This window comes from Solanum pennellii, chromosome 3, assembly GCF_001406875.1.
Source record: "Solanum pennellii chromosome 3, SPENNV200".
In the NCBI taxonomy this organism is placed as follows: Eukaryota; Viridiplantae; Streptophyta; class Magnoliopsida; order Solanales; family Solanaceae; genus Solanum; species Solanum pennellii.
In genome coordinates, this window is record NC_028639.1 from 71,276,261 (window position 1) to 71,298,920 (window position 22,660).

The 22,660-nt window shown below is 32.6% G+C and overlaps 4 protein-coding genes across 4 annotated transcripts; 2 read left to right on the forward strand and 2 right to left on the reverse strand.

Annotated features, from left to right (window-relative positions):
- The first annotated feature begins 3,109 nt into the window (after positions 1–3,109).
- Positions 3,110–7,565, forward strand: LOC107012420 (AP2-like ethylene-responsive transcription factor At1g16060). Its single transcript, XM_015212264.2, has 8 exons — positions 3,110–3,564; positions 3,636–3,718; positions 3,861–3,869; positions 4,042–4,130; positions 4,223–4,296; positions 4,379–4,429; positions 5,510–5,586; positions 6,989–7,565. The coding sequence occupies exons 1-8, from the start codon at positions 3,371–3,373 to the stop codon at positions 7,528–7,530; spliced, it is 1,119 nt and encodes a 372-aa protein (XP_015067750.1). The 5' UTR covers positions 3,110–3,370; the 3' UTR covers positions 7,531–7,565.
- A 359-nt stretch (positions 7,566–7,924) lies between these two features.
- On the reverse strand, positions 7,925–11,860 carry LOC107012419 (tubby-like protein 8). The gene is made up of 9 exons (XM_015212263.2): positions 10,976–11,860; positions 10,775–10,889; positions 9,244–9,420; positions 9,080–9,129; positions 8,907–9,003; positions 8,736–8,819; positions 8,558–8,650; positions 8,365–8,432; positions 7,925–8,207 (listed from the first exon to the last, which is right to left on the reverse strand). The coding sequence occupies exons 1-9, from the start codon at positions 11,455–11,457 to the stop codon at positions 8,132–8,134; spliced, it is 1,242 nt and encodes a 413-aa protein (XP_015067749.1). The 5' UTR covers positions 11,458–11,860; the 3' UTR covers positions 7,925–8,131.
- A 1,300-nt stretch (positions 11,861–13,160) lies between these two features.
- On the forward strand, positions 13,161–15,862 carry LOC107014846. The gene is made up of 5 exons (XM_015214955.2): positions 13,161–13,566; positions 13,927–14,144; positions 14,720–14,848; positions 15,382–15,513; positions 15,596–15,862. The coding sequence occupies exons 1-5, from the start codon at positions 13,251–13,253 to the stop codon at positions 15,707–15,709; spliced, it is 909 nt and encodes a 302-aa protein (XP_015070441.1). The 5' UTR covers positions 13,161–13,250; the 3' UTR covers positions 15,710–15,862.
- Positions 15,863–15,971: 109 nt separating this feature from the next.
- LOC107014845 (probable polygalacturonase) lies at positions 15,972–20,692 on the reverse strand. The gene is made up of 5 exons (XM_015214954.2): positions 20,111–20,692; positions 18,986–19,106; positions 18,181–18,429; positions 17,372–17,525; positions 15,972–17,103 (listed from the first exon to the last, which is right to left on the reverse strand). Exons 1-5 carry the CDS (start codon positions 20,522–20,524, stop codon positions 16,578–16,580), a joined length of 1,464 nt encoding a protein of 487 aa, XP_015070440.1. The 5' UTR covers positions 20,525–20,692; the 3' UTR covers positions 15,972–16,577.
- Positions 20,693–22,660: the final 1,968 nt, after the last annotated feature.

Consider the following 22,660-nt stretch of genomic DNA (forward strand, 5'->3'; position numbering starts at 1 on the left):
CTTTTATACAATTTTCAAATTATATCTAATTTCTCTCTTTCTCGTTTTATACAATTCGATTCAATTGTATATTCCTTGTCAAGTCTTTTTGTCTTTCTCTCTTTCTCATTTTATACAAATTCAAATTGTATATAATCGTTATATACACTTGTAATAATACAATTCGTTTTATACACTTCGTTTTTATACAGTTCTCTGCCCAAGTGTCTTTCTCTTTCTTGTTTTATACAATTTGCTTTCAACTTTATATGTACAGCGAATTATACAGTTTCTATGTTTGCTATGGAGTGTAATTATGTAATTTTTGCTATAACATACAAATATAAATTTTTTATTTGCTATATGTAAAAGTTGCCCTAATTAAATTCATTTTGCCACCCACATATATCACTTCTCATGGGCCAACTTTTGCTATGGTCACAAAAGAGCCCAAATCAAACAAAATTCTCTCATGTCAAGTGTGAAACTCATCATAACTTCAATAGAAACAACCTTTGTGATTTTACCGTTTATTGAGATTAATAGAAGCACGTCGTAATTTGAGTGTCTGAAAAATTTAATGAGTAATTAATTTGTTCTGCTTTTTCTTTTTCTTGAACAGTGTAAACTCATAATTATTGAACTGCGGAGTGCTACTCTCTTTTATTTCAATTTATTTGACTTATTTTTCTTTTTAGTTTATTTAAAAAGTAATACTCTCTCCGTTTTGAAAAGAATAACCTAGTTTGATTTGGATCAGAGTTAAAAAGAGAAAGAAGACTTTTTAATCTTGTGGTTCTAAATTAAAGTTATGTCAAATGTACCAAAATGCTCTTTAATTTTGTGGTCTTAACACATGCCACGTGGAAAGTTAAAGTTAAAGTTAAAGTGTTGCGAAAAAAGAAAAGGGAATATTTTTTTTTAAACAGACTAAAAAAGAAATAGGGCCTTTTTTTTTTAAATGAAGGAAGTATTCCTTTTCCTTTTTTGACAATTTTGTAAATCGAACTCTCTACTTAACATGTTTAAAATCTATGAATTATAGAGCATTTTGATACATATAACAAATCTTTTATTTAAAATTATAAATTAATTATTATTTTTTAATTTTTAAAAATTCGTGCTAAATTAAAATCAAATAACTAACGAAATATAATAGATATATATAACTTAATAAAATTTATTAAATTTGACTTTTTAGCCTTGCTTAGCTCAGGATAGGACTGGTATAGTAAGCAAAATGGTCCCACAAATCTTAATTAATTAATTAAGCCATTAATTAATGTATAAATTTAATAATTTCAGGAGTCATACGGAATTAATAGAATGGCTAGTTAAGTAGGTGCTCCTACTTTACTTACATCCGCAAACTCTACAACTAACTCTGATTAATGAATCTTAATATTATTTGATACTTTTTTTTTCCTTATTTCAAATTTAGTCCTTATATTTTCATTACTCTTGCATGTTGCATCGACATGATAATTTTACTATAGATCGTCATTAGTAATTTTTTTTCACTTTTATTTATCAAGACGTTTAATTCTTCTTAAAAGTACTTCTTCCGTCCCATTTTATGTGGCACTATTTTCTTTTTTGTCAGTCCCAAAAGAATATCACATTTCCTTATATGGTAAGTATTTAAAGGTATAATTTCTCTTTTACCTTTATTGGTTCCACTTAATTTTCTAATACATTTATGAGGAGAGAGAAAAATGAGTTACTTTTTTTAAGGACAATTTGATAAACATTTTAAAGTCTTTATTATTTCTCAAACTTTGTGTCACGTCAAATATTATCACATAAAATAAGACGGAGAATAATAAATAAAGAAAAAGATATATAACTAGAATTGTGTTTATACTATTCATAATGGCATCATTTAAATTTTCTTACAAAGATAGAAATGAGTTTTTTTTAAAAAATCAAGTGTGAGATGTGGGATGTTCATGCATTAATAAGAAACATATTTTTAATTTAATTTCATTTCAAAAGTATAATTTCTCTATCTTATATTAGTTGATTATCCTATTAAAAATAATTGTTTCATATTACTTGTTCACCTTACTAATCAAGAAAGTGTTAATTAATTTTTTTCATATATTACCCTTATAATGGTTTTCTTAACGTTTATTTAACTTCAAAAATCACGATTAATTATTTTTAACGTCTATTAAACAACAAAAAATAATTCATACCTTGAAAGTGAAAAGTGAATGATTAAAAATGATACAAAGAGAACAATTTCTCTCTACTAATATATATGACTTCAACACCCTTGCAAAAAAGTGTACAGATCATGGGCAATTTTAAAATAAAAAATGAGCATGGACAACTAACATTTTTAATTAAAAAAAAAACAATGTCCAATATGTTAATCGTTGGAATTGCAGTATTAATGATTTGAATCGAATCACTAGAGTTCTGAAAATCGAATCATTTTTTTGATATTTGACTTGATTTCGTATTTAAGATTCATATGTATATTTTATTTGATTCAAATTTCAAAACATAAAAATAAAAAACAATAACAAATTATTTATTATACAATTTTTTATATAACACATTTCAGTTTTCCATAAAGAAACCAATTAACATTAAATAATACCCATATTTTTTTTTAATTATAACATTAGGCATGTAAATGTAATCTTATTGACTTATTCTATCATGCTCCAGCATAGATTAAGAGTACTTGACTATTTCATCTATTGCTATCTTTTTAGTGGTGTCCACTATTTCAATAATAAGAATTCAATTTCTTAAAAAATATTTAAGAGATTTGATGTACACACTTCTCATTCTTTATAAAATTATCCCTTTTTTCAATATTCAAATATAACTGTTATAATATAACAAATCAAACCAAAAAAAGAGAAAAATCAAATCCAACTACAATAGATAATAAACTCTTTTCAAAATCGAATAATATAAAATTAAATCGAAAAACCATACATACCTTTAAAAAGGGTATAAATTTGGTAGAACTAAAAATACTGCACCTAATTTTAAACCTAAAACTAAAGAAGGGTATAAAAATTAAAAAAAAAAGAATTAAATCTGATTGAGTAAAAGCATATTATATAAATCAAGGCAGAAAAAACGGGAAGGCTAAATCTAATCTGAAGAATATATATATATATACCCAAAAAAAAATAGATTACAACAAATAAAACAGAGAGAGAAGAAGAAAAAAAAAAGTGAAGACAAGCAGAAAGTAGCTAAACACACAAAAGAGGGCCAGCGCCAGGGCCTGCTGTCACTGTTTATAAACAGAAACGGCAGCACCATTTCCTCCGCCGGTTATTCGTATATATTTCTCCATTTTTATTGGAGAACAGAAAAAATTCAAATTAACATTAGTATTGTTTTTCTTCAAAAATTTAATTTGATGGCGAAAACATCAAAATCGAATACAACTTCAACTTCAACTTCATCATCATCTTCTAGCAACAAATGTGATAGTAAAGCGAAACGTAGCAACAAAATTGATAGCAATGCTATTGGTAAAGTGAAACGAACACGAAAGAGCGTTCCTAGAGATTCTCCTCCTCAACGTAGCTCAATTTACAGAGGAGTAACTCGGTATTTTTTTCTTTCACTATTAATTTTTTTGTGTTCTTCGGGTTAGTTGATTTCAGAGTAATAATTTATAGGCACCGATGGACCGGCCGATATGAAGCTCATCTTTGGGATAAAAATTGCTGGAATGAAACACAGAACAAAAAAGGAAGACAAGGTTCATAATTAATTTTTTTGTTTAGTGATTAAATTTCAGTTAATATTAGATATGATGTTGTTGAACTACATTACTGATTGAAATTTTTACTGGTTTCGCCGGCGCAAATCATGCTTATAACAAAATCCGATTAAAAATGCAGTTTATTTGGGTAAGTCTATATCTTTATCGATTTAATTTTATTTTTTTCCCGATATTTTATTACTCCATAAGCATTTCATTTTTCAATTATTTGGCTCACCAATTCATTAACAAACATAATATTGTCATTTGTAAAATGAAATTTTATCCATAGAACTGAGATTTTTTTTTTTTTGTTGCAGGAGCCTATGATGATGAAGAAGCAGCTGCACATGCATATGACTTAGCAGCGTTAAAGTATTGGGGTCAAGACACCATGCTTAATTTCCCTGTAATTTTGATTCGGACTTATTTATTATTATATATTAACTTGAGATCATTTTAAATATTTATAAATTTTAAATTTTGAATTCGCTAATATAGATTATGACGTATGAAAATGAGCTAAAGGAAATGGAAGGTCAATCAAAAGAAGAATATATTGGTTCTTTGAGAAGGTACATGTATGATTAATTCTCATCTTCACATTTTTACTTGATTAAATTTTTTTAAATATTACTTGTTATTATATATTTGCAGAAAAAGTAGTGGGTTTTCCAGAGGTGTATCAAAATATAGAGGCGTAGCAAGGTAATTAACTCTCTCATTTTCATTTAAAAAAATGTGATTAGTACAAATTATTAAATTAGTGGAGGATTAAGCTAAGAGTATCCTCGAGAAATGTTTGACCGTAACACTTGCCGCAAAAATGTTGGTGATCTAAAAATGTTGCTCTTTATTAAAGAGACAACTAGCCCAAATAAACCCCTGTCCCCTCCCTCCAAAAAAAGGTTATATTTGGCGTTCATTAAAGAGCTTCGTACATTTTTTTTTGTTCATTTTAAATTATGTATAATAAAACGTTGGTTTTTTTTTAAAAATATATTCTTGAATTATTGTAAAAAGTCATTTATACTTTTGGGACATAGGTGCTCTTGTCGTTCAAAAAACAAGAGCATATATATCCTTTATACTAACAGAATCTTATCCACTGATTCGACATCGGATCGATGGATAAGATTGTGTCACGTGTTCCTGTTTAATCTTCCATTAGTGTGAAGGGCATATACGCTCTAGCTTTGGACAGACAGGGGCACCAATGTCCCAAAAGTATGACGGAGATTATCTGCATACGATTTATGATAGTTTAGAGATAAATTTATTCTTTTTTTCTGTTAAAATAATGAATAAGTAAAAGAGAATCGGGACAAGTAGTATTTATAAGTTATAATAAGATGCCCATCACTGCTGCTCAACTTTGAACTGTTTATGAGTCTTCATCTATTCCCATCCTTGATGCTACTTTGCCATCTAACTATGTCGTATATTCTTGATATTGACATTGAACTCCTCTTTATTAAATGCTTCACGTTTCTTACATTCATGCATTTGTCCCGTTCTTCAAGATTTATATCTAACGTCGTAACAATGGTGTTTAAGTTAATTTGTTTTTCACTTTGTTTTAATGTCATGTTTTGTAAGTAACTTTTATCATGGCAGATTTTAGTCTTTTTAAGTCATTGAGTTTAAAATTGATAATATACATATTTTTAGATAAATATAAAATTTAAACTGAAATCACTAATTTTAATTCACCCTGCTTAAATATATCAGGAATCACCTAATTTTTTTTGTTTCCGGAACTTATCATTATTTACTATGGATTTATAGACACCACCACAATGGAAGATGGGAGGCTCGAATTGGAAGGGTATTTGGCAATAAATATCTCTACCTTGGAACATATGGTACGTATGAGATTACTCTTATTACTAGTTACTAACACGTCTTTTTAGTTGAAAATTTGTAGTCTACAATATTCATCCAATCCCCTCTTCATAATTAATTTGGTGGAAAAATTAAAAAGAAAGTAACAAAATTAGAAAATTAATTTATTAGTCTTTCATGCTAAATTGATGTTTAAGATAGGACAGGCAGACAAAGTTTAATTAAGTTTGCCAAGTTGAGATTAATGCTAAGTATATTTTGGTCGCTTACCTAAAAGAACCTCACAAAAAAACATCATTTTCAAAAGCATTGTCCCTAAATCAATTTAAGTGTTGTCATATTTATTCTTAAATGCATTTAAAAAATACTCCCTTTCCGTTTTGATTTGTTTAAAAAAAAAAGGTCATTTTTTCTTTTTAATAACTTTTTTTTATTTTAATTTTTCACGTGATATATTTATAATCATAAAATTATAATATATTTTAAAAAAAAGATCGAATAAATTGAGACAGAGAAAAAAAATATGATTGATTAACATGTAATTGATTGTTGCCACGTGTGACTATGTGTGCAGGGTAGAACATGCACTTGTTTGTCAATATTAATATTGTCAAATGAATATTGTTGAGTTTAGTTGCACATTGAGTGCCTATTTAGCATTACTATAGCCATGAAAATCATGGGCATATCAACATAAGCGTAATCAATATTAGGAGTTTGGGAGTTTTAAATTTTTTTATTATTATTGCATTATCATTAATAATGTTAAAAGTTGACAAGTTAATATAAATGTATATTACTTATTTTTCTAGTATAAATACAAAATTTACATAATAATTATTGAATTCGTCTGAATTCACTAACCCTACCTAGCTCCACCGAACACGTGGAAGCAGAAAAAGAAGTCAAACAAGTGAGGCAAAACAGCTAAGAAGTTAAATTAGGAAAAAATTAAATATAGTTGGTGGTTGGGTATATATAGATCACCAACTTTCAACTGCTAGGTCTGCTATTTAAGATTTCACAACCCATGCCCCATCTCTTCCTTTTTCAACATCTCACCCAATTTGTCATGCAAATTAGTTTCTTCAATTTATTACATATATTATAATCCCCTCATTTCCCAAAATACCCCTCAACATCTCTTGTTTTTTTTCCCTGTATTATCTGTCCTAATTTATGTAGTCAACTAAAAGTAAGCATTGAAGTCACTTTAATAAGAGTAATTTGATAAACATAGCGTTGTATTTCAGTCAAACAATGTCACACATATATATTGAAATAGAAATAGTATATAAAATCACATATTGGGTCCCGAAAAGAGATTCATCTAAGTCCTTATCATCGAAAAATTATAACGTATTTATAAAATTAGATGTATAGCGGTGTTTTAATATTTTCCTTTTTTTTTTTGTACAAAAGCTACTCAAGAGGAAGCAGCAACAGCATATGATATGGCAGCTATTGAATACCGTGGACTTAACGCCGTTACAAATTTTGACCTTAGCCGTTACATTAAATGGCTACGTCCTTCTGACCAAACAAATAATGATAATACCATTATTATCCCTGAACCAAATCCTAACCCTAACCCTAACGACATTCATCTCATGCCTAACACCAAAGACAATACAAATTTTACCCAACAACAACAAATCTCCGGCTGCGATGTACCAGTCGCGGCTCTGCCACATCCAGGTGGCGGAGCTGCGACTTCATCAGCAGCACTAGAGCTCTTGCTGCAGTCTACAAAGTTGAAGGAAATGCTGGAAAGAAGATCGGAGGTAATTGAATGCCCGGAAACTCCACCGGAGCCAGACAGACCACGGAGGAGTTTCCCGGATGATATACAAACCTATTTTGATTGCCAAGAATCAAGTAGCTTCATTGAGGAGCATGACATTATTTTTGGTGACTTAGATTCTTTAACATTGCCAATGTTTCAGTGTGAGCTTATTAATTAATTAATTAATAACTATAGAGGTGAGATATAAAAAAATATCTGTGAATAGAACTATTTTTATGTTAAAGTAAGGCAGCAAAAACAAAAAAAGGAAAATGAAAACAGATTATTTTTTAAAAGTATTTTATTTAATGACTATTTATATTATTATTATTATTATTATTATTTTTTCTCAACATTGTATTTGTTTATGTAGATAGAGAAATTGATAAACATTCTTTGGTATGTTACTATGAGTTCTGCAATAATAATACAAAGACTGTTACTTTACCTTTTATCAATATACTGCTGCATGTTATGTTGTAGGGGTTTATATTTTTCTCTTAATTATCGAATGGTGAAATCACATGTTTATGAAACACAAACAATTTCGAAATAGTCATTAGTTTACGATACACAATCTAAGTTCGTACTCGTTCGTTCACAATATTCATAGGAAATTCTACAGTCAAGAGGAAGTTTTTAGAAAATAAGGAAGTAGGTGCACAATGCTGTATTATTCAATTAAATAGAACATGTCTAAATTGCTTGTACAAAATAATTGAAATAAGTGACTTTGTTGTTCAGAGGTTGAACAACAAAAGGAGCCGGAGATTCCCCGTTTACAGTGTGCAACACAACTTCGAATCAATAGAAGCCAAACATATGCAAAACGCTTGATAACCTGTCAACGGGTACCTGTTTTCAACACGAAAATTCAAGTTGTTAATGTTACTTGATCAAATTGCTCTGCTCATTGGGATAAATATATATCTAGCTGTCGAATCATCTAAACAATTCTGCTTGAGTTAGTACGAAAAAACACAATATATATATATATATATATATGTTATACCTGTAGTCCATCACATACTTAGCTTTCCCCACTCTACCAAGTTGTAGAATTGTTTGCCTTCCATTTTTCTATTAACAAATAATAACAAGCATGAATACAGGACGATCGAATAGGATCAAGGTTCATTTGTCTGGATAAATTTTGGTTGTTGTAGTGAAAATGTTGTTACACAATGAGTGTTTCATGTACATACCTCCATAGTCAGCTGAAAATTCTTAACTGAGCTCTGGATTCGGAGTCCTGCCCTTCCTCTATCTCTAAAATCTAACTCATACTGTCTTGAGACCTACATGTAAAAAAATAATTGCATATTAGATGTGAGAGAATCTTCGAAAACATTTTCAAATCAAAACATTTTCAAATATTTATACCTTATTGTAATGAGGAATCTTTGAAAACAACTGATTCACTTTGTCCATATGCTCCTCCCAGTCCGCGGGTAGTCCATTGATGTGCTATATCCAGAGCAGAAAACTCAGCTCACTATGAACCTACTTATGATTTTTTAAGTGCACTGTTATAGTTTCTGCAACAGTCCTCACCTGAGCTGTACATTTTAACTGCATGGACTGGTGTTTTGGAATGTATGCTTTTATCCTTCTGTAGCTTCCAGTCCACGTCGCGATTGTAGGCATGAATCTGTAGACAATATACGTTTATTACTATGGTCTAAAGAGCCATCTTTCGGATGAGAATCAGTGAGACAAAAGCTTACGTTACAGCGCCCAGCAATTTTGATTGTTTGGTTGTGGAATTAGGACGGCCCTGAAATAAATCGGTTATGCAGAAGCAAGAGTTAGTTAGAATAGCACATCTCACAGGAAGGATGCTATTTAACCATATGTCTGTCTTATCTCATGGTGTCAAAAGAAAATGTACCTGATCCCATATTTGGTATTTTGATCCCAGAAGATTAGCTGTTACATGTCCAATCAAACTGTCATCAGATTCTCCCCATATTCCCTTTGTATTTTGAGCAACTACAAACTCAGATTTCCCATTACGCCTTCTATGATGGGCTATGGCAAGTTTCCGATTCTGACGCCCCTGCCCCTCCTTCAGTTTAAATAAGACACAAAATAGATATCAGTACGTGTGTCAATGTTCTGCAATAGCATAACTCTCAACAAACCGCAGCTCCCTCCCCCCTTAACCAAAGAATATTTATTTGCAGACACCAAAAGGTGAACCAGAAGGTGACAATAGACAAGGATGTTAACTAATTATCGCGCTAAGGATAAAACTGGCATCTGCAAGAGTTTTGAGGGGTACAATGTTAACTGTCTACTAATTCAACACACAGTGTGTCTGAGGAAATTTTGGTTTGACAAGATTTCGAAAAGAAATTCCAAGTTACAAAGAGAAAAAAATCTACCAAAAGATAAAATTCCTCATGAAATATGGACCAGCTTTGAGAAGTGGGACAAAGAGACTGTCTTCGATCAAAAGAAGGATAAGATGTACACTGAATATGGATGGTGTTGATTCCTTTGATTTATAGTTCGTAAGAGTTAACAAACAATTGTTTGACAAATCCATAAAGAAGCAGTATACATCACACACATCGGAACAATGAATTACAACCAGCTTGGCATTATAAGAATTTTTAAGAAGATGATAAGAAAAACATTGTCAAAATAAGTAGTACTTTAAAAGATGCAAGTTCACAAATAAGAATTTTCATGTCAAGCAAAATGCATGGGACGCTAAAAGCAAAGAGTTTCTTGCTTCAAATGACTTGTAGAAAGCTCAAGTTTTGCCTGATTCTCAGGGATGCAAGGAGCAGTATCATCTATTTAAGTACCAAGTGACTTCTGTATTCTTAGAATCTCAGTGAACATCATCAATTCTGTGATAAATGACTAGATACCTTCATGAACTTCAGAAGCTATATTTGACATCACATGTCTATTTGCTATGTCATACACAACTTGGTGCTAATTTATACTATAGTTCTTAAGTAAATCTTTTATAGAAATTATACAGTATGATGATATAAACATCTATATTGTTTCATAAGATTCATATTTCTCTTGAGACAAGTCTTTTCTGGTCACTAATTGTCTTCTTCTAGGTAAATGGTAGTGAAAAGTGTCTCTCATTGATTTTCTTTGTATTTAGCCTTTTAAACTAAAGGAACTACCTCTTCATCACTACGAATTTATCATGAACAAATAACTACGACCAGGGGGAGCTAGTAGCCTATGTGTGGGTTCAGCTGAACCTATAAGTTCTAAGAAATCAGTACTCAGTTACTAACACCTGACATCGCTATCCTAGTATTCAGAACCCATAAAGTTCGAATCTTTGTCATCGCCTCTTACTAAAACCAAAGCATTGAACAGCAGAAAATGCTTATTGCCTACTGGTTTTCTACAAGCTTAAAAGGAAGTAGTGAAAGAAGCCTTACATTTGTATAAAGTGAGTAAAAACTCCCTCCATCCCTGCTTTCTTGAGATGCTTCTTTCACTATCAGACAAGTACATCTTCCAATGTCTATAGGCAAAGGCCTATACAACAATGACCTGAAAATAAAAACAAAATACTACTGTCATCAATAATCATAATCAAAGAACTGATTTTTATCTCTAAATCAAAGACATTTACAGACCTATTGGGAAGTGTAGACCAAGAAGAAGCTGGAGCAGCTTCAGAATCCGAATAATCCCAAATATTAGCAGAATTCGGGGTCTCAGTATCCGCATGCTCCCAAATTTTCAACCCAATTTTAGAATCAGGTTCATTTTTTTGTATACATAGCTGAAGTGAAGATGGCCTCAGAACAGAGTCTTTCACATCAGCCCCAACCCTCGTAAACTCATTATTCACAACCTTACCAGTCCAATCATACCGTAAAACATTTTCTTTATCACAAAGATTGGATTTTTCAGGTTTATGTGGTGCAGAATTTTCTTTATTATCAGATATAACAAGTTGGTTCTGAAGCAAATGAACACCCAATGCTTCACCAACCGTACTGCTGCCATTGCTGCTACTCCGGTTTTGTCCGAGCTCATTTAAAGGATTATCATAAAGGGAATTATAAGAAGTCGAAGAACGAAGAGGGTTTGTAGTTTTCTTGAAACTAGACATTTTTTGAACACCCAATTTGGGTAAAAAGAACAGAACAACAGGTTATATAAATAGGATTTTTTTTTTTGATTTCTTGTTTGTTGGGGTGGGGCACTTTATTTTTTGCTTTAAAGAAAGAGCAAGGGTAGTGGTTAGATATATGCTTTATCTTGTGTTTGCAGCCAATAAGACCATTGATGGTAACAAACAGAAATTTGAATTTGAAAAACTTCTACTCATTGGGGCTTTCAAATTGTTGGATTTTGGTAATATTTAAGATTGAAATTCTCCAACGGTAAAATAAGGAACTTGATTGGGTCAATACTATATACCATGTGTTTTTCTCCTTAATCGACGGCGGGTTTGTGGGGCCCGTCGCCGGAGTTTTGTCGGCTGATGATTTGGACAGTGGCGCGAAGTAGATTTGAATATATACACTGCCGTACGGTTTGTCCGAAACAAAATTTATGAAGCAAATAAACTCTGCAGATCCTTGTAAATATAGCAATTATATTCCTGTCCTACCTTTTTAGAATTTTTTGGTAAGGTAATTTAATGAATTTATTGATAAAAATCAAGGAATTTGTATTAAAATTTAAAAAATGCAATAATTTCGAAAATTTTACATGATACAATTTTCTTATTAATCTATTTTTTGAAAAAAAAATATCCTTTTTAAACTCAGAAAGAATTTTGATTTTGGCAATTTTTTAGACATAATACATAAACATGACACTTAATTTGACGTCAGTAGATAACTACGACCTTTAACTTTGGACATGCACAAGTACACAATTAAACTTGTATAAAATTAAACAAATAGACATATTTGTCCTACATGACACCCTACATGAAAATTTTACATAATACGTGTCATCCTACATGTATTATGCCATGTAGGATACATGTGTTTACTTATTCAATTTTATACAAGTTTAACTGTGTACTTATGTATACTCAAAATTGGAAAGCATAGTTATCCGTTAAAACCAAATTAAGGATTATGTTTATGTATTATGTCAACTTTTTATAACAACACAAATAATCAAATATTGTGTCATTTTATGACCATAAATTTCAAAACTATAACCACAACAAATGAGATGTTATATTTAAGGTCATAAAGAATCTTAACTCTTCTTTCTTTCTTAAACTACTACTCTAATCAAATTTGGGTTATATAAACTGAAATAATGGAAGTAATTTTATGGAGTGGCTTATTTATACACTTCTATTTAACATGTACCCAACCTTTTTTTGTTTTTCATATCTATCTACTTCGTAATAACTTTAGACATAAGATTTCTGAAATTCAAATGATCTAAAGTTTTATATAAGAAAGTTAGAGTATTTTTTCGTGGAATTTAAATAAAAAATGGTTGAATTTTTGACACATAAGTTCAATGATAAAGTTTTATAGAAATAGTTTACCTTTATATATTCCATCTTACTTTATGTATCTGAAATTATTTCGAACTAGATAAAGTAGTAATTTTTTTACGCGATATAAATATGACTTAAATAGTTGATCTCAAAATCGGATACAACTTCACAAGTGGCGTATACAAGTAACAAGTCCACACTATACAGTTGATTTGGGCCTTCAAGCTCTCTAAGCCCGATCACTACCAAGCCCAACAGCCAGCGACCCGATTAGAATTTTCATCAAATCGGATCCCAATTTCTACGACCTAGGCCACTGCCATTGATAAAGCGATAAAATTTTGTGGATCACAAGTGAAAACGAGTGGCTCTCTTCTTGACCCATTAATAGTAAGTATCAGAAGAAACCATGGCCCCAGATTTTGCCTACCATGAAGGCAGCAGCAGCAATGGTGAACACTGTCACTCTCTCTAACTCAACATTTTGGCACAAACCAATTTCAAGAATCAACCAGAATTTTAAAATTAGAGCATCAATTTCCACCTCAGGCAACATGGTTGCTCCTGCTATCATAGTTGGAGGTGGACGTGTGGGAAGAGCTTTACAAGATTTGGGTAATGGAGATGATGTTTTGGTTAAAAGGGGTGAACCAGTACCTATTGATTTTGTAGGTCCAATATTGGTTTGCACTAGGAATGATGATCTTGAAGCTGTTCTTGACGCTACCCCTAAATCTCGTTGGAGCGGTATGCTGGAATTCCCATCAATTACACTCTGTTATTTTCTCTTTAGAGTTCAAAAAATGATCTTTTTTCTAAATTATTGCATATTTAAGACCACAACATCAAAAGTATGAACTTGGTGGGTATTCTTTCCAGCCTTAGTAAAATAGTGGGTGGCTGGGTTTGGCTCGAACTCGTCACTGTTTGAAATTTTGGCAGTCATGTGTCACTCTTCTGTTTTCTCATGTATAGACATTATTATTTCCTTTTTGGCATGAATAGACAATGCATTAGTTCCTGTTAGTTTTTTTTTCTAGAGTGTAGTTTGAGCATACTTATGTCTTAATGGATGATGTGACCCTGTAATAAATCTTGATGTAGCAGATTTGGTATTTTTCCAGAATGGGATGCTAGAGCCTTGGTTCCAAAGTAAAGGCCTTGGTGATGCAGACCAAGTTTTGGCATATTTTGCTGTATCAAAGCTTGGTGAACCCCCAACTGATGGGAAAACTGATACAAATCCAGAAGGATTGACTGCGGCTTATGGGAAATGGGCATCTGCAGTGGCTGCAAGATTGCAGAATGGAGGACTCTCTTGCAAGGTAAAGAATGAACTTTACATGGTATTATTTGCTCGTTATAATATTATAAACCATGCAGTGAAAAATTTCAGTTTGAGCTATTGAAAGTTGGCTAGAAGATTATGGTTGAGTTCATGTTTATCGTAAATAGGGATGTCTTGTCTAAGTTTAGTGTGTTATACTTTGAAGACTTCAACATACATGTCTAATATTAGCCTCAATGTTTTTTTTCCTCCTTGATGAACTAGACTCAGTTTCCTCCATTGGAGGCTTCGTATTCAACAATTCTATACGAAATACTATTGATAGTATACCTCTTTCCTTGTATTTTAATTTTCATAAAGATGAATAAATTGTGTGACCCAAAAAGAGACTGTTTTGCCAATTCAAATTAAAAGGTGAGGTAAAATCATTTCAATATGCTGTTACCTTACCAACTGTAATCTTCAGAGATGGTATATCTTTCTCAATTTTTCTCGTACAAGTTTAGAAGGTCCAGGAAGTCCATTATTCATCTTTCAGCACTGCGCCTTATAGTAGCTTGCAATCGACTGGTACTAAGATCTATAATGCATTTTGCTTTTTGTGAATACCAGGTACTTGATAAGGAGCCTTTTCAGAAGCAAATGCTGGAGAAGCTTATATGGATATGTGCTTTCATGCTTGTTGGAGCTCGCCATCCTGGAGCAACAGTAGGAGCTGTTGAAAAAGAGTACCGCGCTGAGGTGAGTGATTCATCTATAAAACCCTTTGAGAAGTATCCACTTTTAATTGCCTTTTGAAAGATTAATCAACAACCCTCACACCATAACTCCAATGAGACTACTGTTAATTTTAAAAAAAATAATTAAAAAAGATCACTTTTCAGCTTAGTTTCCTTCTTAGGATTATAAACAGTAATTCTTGGACCTTCTACTAATCCATGCTGTGTCACTGTTCAGACCAACTATATGTGGTAGTTGATGGGGGCTAAATGCACTTGTGAAAGTTCTTGTTACAGTTTTACTAAATTGACTCATCCTTGTCCACGCAAAAAGGCAAAATGCTACCTAATCTGAACGGGGTGTCAGAATCACTCATTTCTTTGCTTTCCTCTTCCTTTCCCCCCTCTTTTTTCCAAATTAACGTGGCTCTTGGTCGCACTCAAGGATACTATCACATATTCATTGGATGCTTCACTTGCTATCTAAATGTTTACAGCTAGTTCAGATGACAATTTAGATGCCAGGACGTTATTAACTAGGTTTGCTGCTTTCAGGTGTCAAAACTAATTGCTGAGCTTGCGGCTGCAGCAGCTGCAGAGAAAGGTCTTGTTTTTGAGGACGCCATGGAGGACAGGCTCTGCGCTTACTCACGAGCAGTTGCACACTTTCCAACGGCTGTCAAGGAGGTAAGAAATGTAGATTTCATAATTGATATTACATTTTGAATCCTGTGCTCTAACCACCCCATTCGTCCGATCCCTTGTATAGTTCAAATGGAGAAACGGATGGTTCTATTCACTCTCTGAGAAGGCAATTGCAGAAGGGAAACCAGATCCATGCCCATTGCATACTGCATGGCTTAAAGAACTAAAAATAGTCTAAGATATAACCGTTATTTGATATATATAATGATTGTTGAGGTCCTCTGTTTTTTTTGGAGGATGTATATGATAAGAGCTGATGTATCAATTCAATTTAATGTTAAAGTGGTACTCCTATTTCATATCATAACTGCTGCTAAATTGTTTCATAAAATTATGTGTGCTATGAATAAATCAGCATATGAGTTAGACTTACACTAACGTTCTGTGCAGCAGTCGAGACATATCGGTATGGAGAACTGAATGCCTATGGGAAACACATGAAATAACCACCCATTCGAACTAATAATATTCGAGATGCAGAATATTTTCCATTAGTACAAAGTAAAATATTACACCTATACTATGTTCTCTCATATTTTTATGGAACTGAAGTTCATATACAAAGACTACCTATACTATGTTATCACAATCCACCACTAACAAATTTACCAGAGGATTAAACAGACAAAACAGAAAAAATATGAATTGAGATAAGGAGCATTCATACCCCCCTCTCCAAGAATTGACATCCACCTTCATCTTATGCAATAAACCATGATGAAATTTGGCATAGGCCCAACCAGCCTGGGTATTACTGTGGGCACTGGAGCTTTGTACACTGGTTACAGCCTCGAAAACCAAACTATAACCTCCACAGTGAGATTGAGGCAAAGTTTACCTCTTAAAAGCTCCATGGGTGGGTACTCCGTCCATGTATTCTATCATTCTCCCAAATTTAGTGTAACAACTGCAAATGTGTATTAACATATGCTCTAGTCTCCCAGCATTTGCTGTGGATTGAAGGACCAAGAAGATTAAATGTCGCTGGCAACGAGTGATTAGCTGTTGTACCAACAATTTCGTTGAAGGAATAAAGCACCCTTGTCTCAACCATCATAATCCAAGTCCTTTGTATTCTTTTTTATTGATTGCCTAATTAGTTTTCCTCCATCATCATACCAATCAAGATTCTCACATGGAGCAGGGAAGATTCTGCCAATAACACGTCCTTGAACAAAAGAACATTGGAAGATACGCTTCTTCTTGTATGTAATTCCTACAGACATGTCCTGAAAAGTAATATTCTGAACAGGAATCTCAGCGCTCCCATAAATACGTGCTGGAATACGAACTCCCTGTCCACGAATACCAGTAAAGCTTATGTCCTCAATAACTGGAAGAGCATTTGGATCATAGCCTTCATCAGGATGCTCATTGTAGTCGGTCTTAATTACAATGCCCACACGAACATTCTGTAGGGTCAGGTTGCGGTAGATAACATGTCGGATATGACCACCCCTGCCAGGGCTAGTTTTAATTCTTATTCCTCTTTTTGAGTTCCATATAAGGAGATTCTCCACTATTATATTTGACACTCCACCAGACATTTCACTCCCAATTGATACTCCAGCACTGTTGATAATGAGCAAGTCAGTTGACTTTAAAAACTAAAAAAGACAGCACATACTCAAACGAACACTACTCTCCAGCAATTAAATTGAGAAAACTAAGAAAGAATTGCAACCTTAAGTTAATGAAGACAAAGTTGTACATAATTTATTGAAGTGTGGATTATGCATCTTTTTATGTGGGCAGATCTAGAGAGGTAATACAAACATGTAATTGGAAAAAAAATGTATGTACTTGACATAATTTAATATGATATGGAAACAATTATTACCTAATCATTGAGCGCACTATGAGGTTACGTATAGTGATATTGGAAGACGGACGGGAATATGCAATTCCATACTGATCCCAGCCACTCTTGATTGCGACTCCATCATCCCCGACACTTATATAACTATCTTCTATCACCATATCCACGCATGAATCTGCCAACATAAGATCCATCCGCTCAATATTTTTGTATTAAAAATATCAAGTGATCTAGTTCACAACCCCAAATCTCTCGTTCTTACGGACTTAGGATTTTGTATCTAGAGTGAGATGATATATTACTTAACCAATTTGATTGTTATTGTGGTGGTGGTGGTCAATGAAACATTTTTGTGGAAAGTAAACAGGTGAGGGGTAAAATCTGCTGGTACATTCACATAAATCATGACCTAGGTATGTTGAGACACTTTCCCCGAATGCATTACATATAGAAGGAACTTAAGCTGTGGATAAGATTTATAGAGCAGATTTATGCTATTTACCGCTATTCTTGATATTGTACGAGCGAATTTGTTGAGGACAAACCGATTTCTATAGAGCATCTATAAACATTTAAAGTACTCCTATACAGCATTTCCTGTAGAACTCTTAACAACTATTCTTGATATTACACGACTGAACTTTTTGAAGAAAAAGCAATTTATAGAGCATATGTAACCATTTAAAATATTCATGTATCACTTCCTATAGAATGCCTACAGACAAGGTCAATGTGAGCATTTAGATGAGAATTGATGATGGGGAAAAAAAGGGCCAACATCCAAATTACAGTTGCAACAAAAGTGATCAAGAAATGTAAGGAGAACTCACCAGGGTCTATCCCATCAGTGTTTGGGGCCTCAGTCAGTGGAGCCAGAATTGTTACATTTCTTATAACAACATTTTGGCAGTCGTAAGGGTGAAGGGTCCAGAATGGAGAATCCCGAAATGTAACATCAGAAATGTAAATGTCTCTTGACCACATGAGTTGAAGAAGTGGCCCCCTTGTGTGATTCAAAAGTTTTTTGCGGTATTTCTCCCACCATGATCGGCCTTGTCCATTAATGGTACCATTATGCCCTGTTGCGCAATTTTTTATAAACAATCAAAGAAAGGTTTGTACAATTCTCAATCACCTTTTCAGAATCACATTTGAATATGTACTTCACTACTTCATTTGGGGAATTTGTCGCTAACTTGCTAGAAGAGAAAACATGTGCAGAGGCAACTTGCATGTATCGGAAAACAAGACATATAACTAATTAACTCAATAACAGGTGTTAAAAGCAGAGATAGACCTAAAGAACATATGGTGGAACAGCATGCCTGAAAGAGGAATGTACATACTTTTTTGGAGAAGCTGAACTAGTTTAAGCTTTTGAGTTTTGAATCTTGTTTGTACACAAGAAACACTGGAAACCTTTGACAAACTTAATAACTTAGCATGTGTAGAAATCTTGAAGAGGAGTGGCTCCTCCTTACCAGCATTAACAGTCACACTTGGGTAATAATCAATCATATAGTGATTTATTGTAATTCATAAGAAGTGACAGAAGGTAGCACCAGTTCAAAACTGAAGGAATAATAAAATACTACTCGTACATTACTGCTTTTTTATAAGATATTACTACTTTACCTGTTATGACAACATCCTTAAGGTTTTGCCCATGGATTAAACTTCCATAACGCGGCCCGCGACGTTCTCTTCCGTACCCATATGATGGCAAAGGAGGCAGTAGTGGCCAATAGTTCTCATCCTGTTGCATGCATTTAAACCTCTATAAGTTAGCAGCAGCATATGTAGCACCCTCAACCAAGCACACTTTCCTATATTTTTGTATCATAATAGATGTGATAATTGTTAGGATGTGATGAAGCAACATACTTGGAAGTTAGTTACAAAGGAAAGAAAATTATGAGCCCATTCTTAAACCATCTAAAAGTAATAAATTCAAAACTATAACAAAGCAAATTAACTTTGAGACATGAATAGAAACAAGATCTCACATTCTTAAAAGCTTCTAAAAGTAATCAATTCAAAACTATCACAAGCAAATTAACTTTGAGACATGAATAGAAACAAGATCTCACGTCTAAGTGTAAAAGTGCAATGTCAGTTGAGTTTGTGTTGCCAGACAACCATTATAGACATTTAGTATAGGAATTGCAGTAAGCAACAATAACAGATGCCAAAAAAATGCTAGTTTTATATGCATGTGCACGAAAAAGTCATGTATCTAGGAGAAAAACAAATGCAGTTACACCTGCCACAAATAGCCAGAGCTATGCCCCTATGCTAAAATAAGAAGACGGTACAAGAATGGCAATAAACTTGTTCTAGTCATTATCATAGGAATGGAAAGGGTAGGTTATTCCCGAATAACACACACATACTGAAGGGGAAATAACTATTAGGACTTGTTTTAACCACTATACTATATCTTAACATTTACTAGATTCCTCCTATTACAATTCCCCCTATCCTTGAGTTACACAATTTTTTTTCTTTTTTTTGTGACTGTGGTGTCCAGGCAAGCTTTTGCGCCCTTCATAACTCCTAAAACCACGGAAAGATCTCTTTGTTTACTACAATTAGAAACTAAATTTTCAATACACATACAATTAAAGGATGAATTTGAAGTTGAACACGCAATGCATCTGACTAACTTAAACACGGAACGTTTTCAAACAGTTCAGCTCAATTTCTTTTTCTACAGCTTCTGTGGAACTAAACGAAATCTACTTCGAATCGACTACTTACATCAATTCCAAGAATAACTGCATTTTCAGCGAGGAAGAGCGTCATGTGGCTCGTGAGATTAAACGGCGCCGTAAGCCAATGACCAGGCTCAACATTGAGCTGACCACCACCTCGCTTCCGAATTTCCGAAATTGCCGTCTCAAATGCCTTTGTGTTTACCGTTACGCCATCGCCAACCGCTCCGAAATCGGAGAGATTGAAGACTAGAGGCCGTAGCATAGGGATAGGTCTCGTAGGTGATGCCAAACCTCGATATATCAGAAGCCGTTCCACTGCAGTCCTTTGCCAAATGACGATCAGAATAAATCCAACGATCCAGAGAATAGTAAGAAGAGTGTGATGAGACAACAGAAATGCCGGAATCAAACGCCTGTATTCAAGTTTTCGGTGCTGGAGTTTGAAGGAATCCGCCATGGATTATAACAAAACTATACAAATTTGATGAAGAATTTTAGTAATAATACAGTGAAATATGAAAATGGAAAAATGATATCAGTAGATCACAGCTTCCATTAGTAGATAGAGTGGAGAAGAAAGATCCCTTCTTTTGATTTACAGAAATAGAAAGGACAGGGAACGGTTGCCCGAAAACTGACAATTTATGGGCTTTTCAGCTTCCAAATTGGACGTTGATGGGCTTATCTGATTAAAGTTTAGTTGGGCTCAATTAGGCCTTGAGCAAATCTACTTTTAAGTTATTGGGAAAAGGGTATGATATACTCATTAAATTTGTTATTTGGAGCTCATATACCTTTCGTTATGAAAGTCACTCATATATGCCCTTATCGTTATACAAACGGTTTACATATATCCCTGCCGTTATAAAACGGCTCACGTATTACCCTTCATTTAACGGAAGTTAAAAAATTAGTTTTAAATTTATATTTATTACTTTTAATTTTTTAAAAAAAATTATTTAGGTGTATATATGATTCTTCTATCAAAGTTCAAGGTGTATTTTAATTTTTTTCATACATAAATTATTTTTTGACTTCTTTTATTATAATTATTTGAGTTTCTTATTTTTATTTTATTTTTTTCATTCATTCCTTATTTGATTTTTGTATTCGAAAAAAAAAATTTGGTCATCTACAATAAGTTTTACAAGAATATTAGTGAGACATAAATAAATTTGATTATCAAAATAATAATTTTAAATTAGTCATTGAAACAAAAAAAGGTCAGCAAAAATATGTTGGACAAGGATTAAATTTACTCATAGGGGATTATATCTTTTATAAAAATAATAATAAAAAGTTAAATTAAAATTATTATTTTTTTCATTTCGGTTAGAGGAAAAGGGTATATGTGAGTCATTTGTTTATAATTAGGAGTATATATGAGCCAATTTCATAACAAGAGGTATATCAGCTCTAAATGACAAAGTGAGAGGTATATCAAACCCTTTTTCCTAAGTTACTTTTAGCTTTTGAGAGTGTTTGATAAAGTTAAAAATAATTTTAGAAGGTTAAAAAATCAAAAGCTCCCTACTTTTTGTTTTTTGATTTAAAAGTCATTTAAGTTTAATTTTAATTTTAACTTAAAAAATGCCTTTTTCCGTCAATACAGATGAACTCTTAATTACAAGTTCAGTAATTTTTTCTTCAAGTATATGCATGTGTAATTGAAGTTCTAACAAAAATGATTGAAATTTTGTCATATGTATCCCAACTTCAACTACATGCAGGGGCGGAGCTACTATAGCGAAAGGGGGTTCGGTTGAATCCACCAACTTTTCCATAAATCCTATATTGTATTAGAATATGAAATATAATATATATATATATATATATATATATATATATATTCTTTGTGAACCCATAAACACACTGAAGTGTTTGCCTCCGTGGTCTTTGGCACCCAGCTAGAATTAATTAAAAAAGTAGGTGGATTTATGTAAAAAAATTAAAAAAAGCAAAAATTATTAATTTTTTTTTAAAAAATAAAAAATCAATAAGAACTAATTAAAAATGTAGGTGGGTTGATATTAAAAAAAAATAAAAAGCAAAAAATTGTTAAATGAAAAAAAAAAAGAAAAAAGGAAAACAGTATTTGTATTGTACTATCAAACTACAATATTTACCTATTGATTTCTACTGACATTCAAAAAGTTTAACTCAATTTTTTTCTCCAAAAAAGATAGGGTTCTAACTTTTATTGTTGATCTAATTACTGCTATTCAACATCTGGCCTCCGGTGTGTGCTGTTGTATCTCCCTTTTCATTTTTTTCCTTATTCGTTTTTAGTGAATTAAATACTTATATTTGTTCTTTAAGTTGATGATTGTAACTTTAGGGTAAGATGGTTGCTTCTTTTTAAAAAATTAGAAACCACTATGGCTACACCTTTGACTACATGAAATTCCATGTACAATGTCAAAAAAATTTAACAGCAGACACTAACAGAAATGGCGACGTATTTACAGAGTATCGAGCACTTTGCACGTTAAGTAGGAGACCCGCCAAGTAAAATTAGAAATAGTAAGTTACTTAATAAGGGTAGGTAGTTGTTGGCCCAATTTAACTTAGCCTTTATAGCCATCAAGATACA